The sequence below is a fragment of the Ovis aries genome, chromosome 3 (genome assembly GCF_016772045.2).
Source record: "Ovis aries strain OAR_USU_Benz2616 breed Rambouillet chromosome 3, ARS-UI_Ramb_v3.0, whole genome shotgun sequence".
Classification (NCBI taxonomy): domain Eukaryota; kingdom Metazoa; phylum Chordata; class Mammalia; order Artiodactyla; family Bovidae; genus Ovis; species Ovis aries.
In genome coordinates this window covers 163,192,421-163,196,503 of record NC_056056.1, presented here as the reverse complement: position 1 = coordinate 163,196,503, position 4,083 = coordinate 163,192,421, and the positions used below count along the sequence as shown (strand labels likewise).

The window sequence follows — 4,083 nt, the reverse complement described above, 5'->3', positions numbered from 1 at the left end:
ACTAATTTTCCTACTACACTATTCTTTCCTAATCTCTCTTTATATATCTAATAAATAGGTCTCTCCTCGCTGACTCTGTCCCCTCTTTGAATTCCCTGGATCCACTGGGGCTGGACCCCGGCACCAGATTTCACTGAAGATTTAAGCACAGAGCTCACCAACAGCCCCTGGTCCTCCAACAACCTGGGCATGAGCTATGGCCCCAAGTCTACGGCCTCATCTCAGCCTCACTCTTCGCGTCTGTTGTAGTTCTGAGCAGCAGAGTAGAAAGCTACGTTTGACTTTGTAGATTCCCACTCCTGGCGACAGCTGGACTACATTGTACATATGCTGCTCTTGCTCATACTAACTTTCTAGCATAGAGAAGGCACATCTTACTCTCCTGGATGAGGCTGAACCCTGCCTAATAACTGCAGTACAGAGACCAGAGCACTCCCTGGGAGGCCCCTCCCTGAGCTACTGTCCATCTGGCACCTTGTTTTTAGTTGAAAAAGACTTACTTGGCTTTCATGTCGTCCAGGTTAAAAAGATGAAGCTGCAGGGGCTAGGGATCAACCTGGTGATCAGCTTGCTCCAGGGACATTCTTGGCAGAGGGCAAAATGGGTAAGGTCAGGCAGGGACTTTGGGAGTAGAGCCTGGCAGAACTAGGCGTCTCCAGAGGGTGGCTGGATCCCCAGAGATGAAGGAAAAGATACCAGGGTCTTTTCTGGGCTCCACATGAAGTGAGAACTACAGGGTAGAGCGGGAGGCACTCAAGGAGCAGGTCACAATGGGTCTCAGTGATGCTTAGCTAGATCAGACCACGCTAGACTGGAAGACAAGCATTCACAGTTTCCTCTGGGCTGTGGTCTGAAGGAGCCCAGGGTTCAGTTGGAAGACATCTTCCCCATCAACTCCCAGCCTCCCTTCCTTTTCAGTTTGGGGCCAAGGAGTAGGGAATGGGACTCAGTTGCTCTTCTTGGTCTCCCCATCCAGATTACCAGGGGCTTTTTCTGCTTCACGTGGGCTCATTCCATGAAGGTATAGGACCCCAAACTACCGCACAATCCAGTCACCGAGACATGAAATCGCTCTGGTAGGTCTAAACTCACTCTGCCCAGTTCTCCATCCCATGAGGAGGAAAGTTGGTTGCTTTTCCCAACAATCAGCAAGGAACATGCCCTCTACAAATATTTGCCCATTTGTATTGACTGGTCAAACCTTGTCCCTCTGTTACATACTCAGTCTCAAAATGCATTGGTACTTCCTATGGGTCCTGCCACATTCTATCTCCAGCTCACAAAAGAAGCTATGGAGGGAATTCCCTGGTGGTCCAGTGGTTAAGCCAGGAAAACAAGATCCCATGTGATGCAACACCAAAAAAAAAAGCTGTGGAGACCCAGAGTTCAGTTCAGTTCAGTTCAGTCGCTCAGTCGTGTCCGACTCTTTGCGACCCCATGAATCGCAGCACGCCAGGCCTCCCTGACCCAGAGTTAAAAGAGATCAAATAACTGTGATTTTGATCTAGAAGCAACATTTAATTTTTTTCAGTTTAAAAATGAACACAAACAAGTTACAGCACCCAGCTGGGAATTAGAAAGTAAAAGGTAGATACATGGGGAAAGATTACAATATCCTTCATGTCTAGTACGTAATACATCCCCAGTACCTGACAAAGAGAAATTGGGGAAAAAAATAGAGATTAGGATTTATTAAGAGAAGGGGCAAAGCTGACTCTGGTCACATGGCTTTTAGCATTGGGATCAAATGAATAGATACTTCTGCCCTAAGCTGTCTCAACATTTCTAACTACCTGTTGTGCCCAGTCCTTGTACATGATCCTATCAGAGACATTTGAGAAAGGAAACAGGGTGCCTTGGAGGCCTTCCCTATCCAAAAATATTCTGGACTTGCGTCTTTATGAATTCCACTAGAATGTGCATCAGAATGGTTGCGAAACGCTTGATAAAGTACAGCTGATCTTGCATAGGCATTGTGAAGTCTTTCATCTCAGGGCTGTTCACTAGCCGGTTGCTTACTGCTTGCAAATGCTCCCAGGACTCATCCGTGCACTTCTGGGTGACATCAATGGCAGCAGCCTTAAACTCTGTTACCAGCTCAGTGTTAGGGAGCTTCTCAGCAAATTCAGCCATCATTTTTGCTGTCTCATAGAGCACCCACCTATTTTCCTGCCTACATGCCTCCAGAAGGGTAACTGAGCGCTGCACACGCCTAAGCTCCCCTGGGGATCCTCCCAGATCCTTCAGAATGACCTTAACTTGCCCAATCCCTTCTCCTTCATTGTGCTTTTTGCTCTCACTGATGAGGGTTTCAGTGGTGTCCTTTCCTCCTATCTTAACAAGCTGGAGCTGCAGAATGTGAGCCTCAGTTGTGCAACCAATCTCTTCCAAGACCACCTCCAGAGCTAAGTTGGATAGGTACTCAGGCAGAGGGGCTAAGGAGGAGGCCACATGCAAGAGATGCTGGCAGGTTTTAGGGTCTGGGAGAAGGAGCTGGTTGGAGAGCAGGTTCAAAGGATGCCCAGTTTCTGAGATGGACGGCTGGAAGGTCAAGACCCCTTCCTGGGCATTTCTTGGGAAGGCAGCCACTGGGGACAGCAAGACACAGCAAAGGAGCAGCACGGCCTGCATCACGGTGGGTCAGCAAAACAGCCCTGCCGGAAAGAAGCAGTGCTCAGACTGGGAAGTGGGCAAAGGCTCGGGATGAAGAGACTCCAGGACTGGCCAGACATCGGAAGTGCCTCAGCTCTTGGAAACTTCAAGTCGCCCGGGACGTCAGAACTCATGGGCTGTGGGAGATATTTACCTGCTCCTGGAAAAAAAGAAGCCAGAGGAATGAGATGATCTGAACACGTCCTTTGCCTCCGTGCCTCTCTTGATCTGAATGACTGCTTTCTAGATCTGACCTTCTCTTTATCTCAGTCAAAACAGTTGACCCCTCTGAACACCTCAGTTGACCTCACTGAAAACAGTGAAGGACACAACCTTCACAAATATTTATCTGCCTCTTCTTAGTTCAGGCTTTGCCCTTACCTTTGCCCCAAAGCTGAAATCAGGTTTCTCCCTCTGTGGATACTGCCCCATATCCCTCTCACCTTAGGATTTCTCTAGACCTAAACTTAGATCAGGAAAATTTCCTCTGTGTCTTCTGAGGAAGAGGGAGGTGAAAGGCAGAGATGCCAGTGATTTCTGGATAGGAGACATCAAAATAGTTCTTTTAAATTATTTTTTATTTTTAATTGAAGTATAGTTGATTTACAAGATTGTGTTAGTTTCAGGTGTATAGCAAAGTGATTCAGATATATATATCTGAATTATACATATATTCTTCAGATTCCTTTCCATTATTGGTTATTACAAGATATTGAATGCAGTTCTCTCTGCTATACAGTAGGTATTTGTTTATCTATTTTACATAGAGTAGTGTGTATCTGTTAATCCTAAACTCCTAATTTATCCACTCCTGCCTTACAGTTTCCCTTTTGGTAACTGTAAGTTTGGCCCAAAATACTTCTTATTCAATGGATTTAAGAGGTAGAGAAATAGAACAATAGAATCCACCAGCTGCTGCTGCTGCTGCTGCTTCTAAGTCGATTCAGTCGTGTCTGACTCTGTGTGACCCCATAGACGGCAGCCCACCAGGCTCCCCTGGGATTTTCCAGGCAGGAACACTGGAGTGGGTTGCCATTTCCTTCTCCAATGCATGAAAGTGAAAAGTGAAAGTGAAGTCACTCAGTCATGTCTGACTTAGTGACCCCGTGGACTGCAGCCCACCAGGCTCCTCTGTCCATGGGATTTTCCAGGCAAGAGTGCTGGAGTGGGGTGCCATTGCCTTCTCTGAATACACCAGCAAGTCAGACCAAATAAGAGCAACTTCTCAGTTTTTACATTAATTCCAGTGCAGTTCCTTAATTAAACGTGTCTATTATCTTACTACCCCTTTCTAAGCCGATATCAAAATGTAAGGAATTGGGCTTCATTTCTCAACCAGGAGTCTAGGAGAGAAACTGCAGTCTGAACAATAAGGAGCGATGGCATATGGTACCTCCTAAAACTGGTACAAAGCCCACGTGTGATCATGGC

General features: G+C 46.7%; 1 protein-coding gene across 1 annotated transcript; it reads right to left on the bottom strand.

Annotated features, from left to right (window-relative positions):
- Positions 1-1,497: 1,497 nt before the first annotated feature.
- On the bottom strand, positions 1,498-2,886 carry LOC101107947 (apolipoprotein F-like). The gene is made up of 2 exons (XM_004006579.5): positions 2,807-2,886; positions 1,498-2,654 (listed from the first exon to the last, which is right to left on the bottom strand). Exon 2 carries the CDS (start codon positions 2,629-2,631, stop codon positions 1,870-1,872), a length of 762 nt encoding a protein of 253 aa, XP_004006628.2. The 5' UTR covers positions 2,632-2,654; positions 2,807-2,886; the 3' UTR covers positions 1,498-1,869.
- Positions 2,887-4,083: the final 1,197 nt, after the last annotated feature.

Coding starts and splice junctions, on each gene's coding strand:
- LOC101107947 (XM_004006579.5), bottom strand. CDS start 2,631: ATGCAGGCCGTGCTGCTCCTTTGCTGTGTCTTGCTGTCCCCAGTGGCT.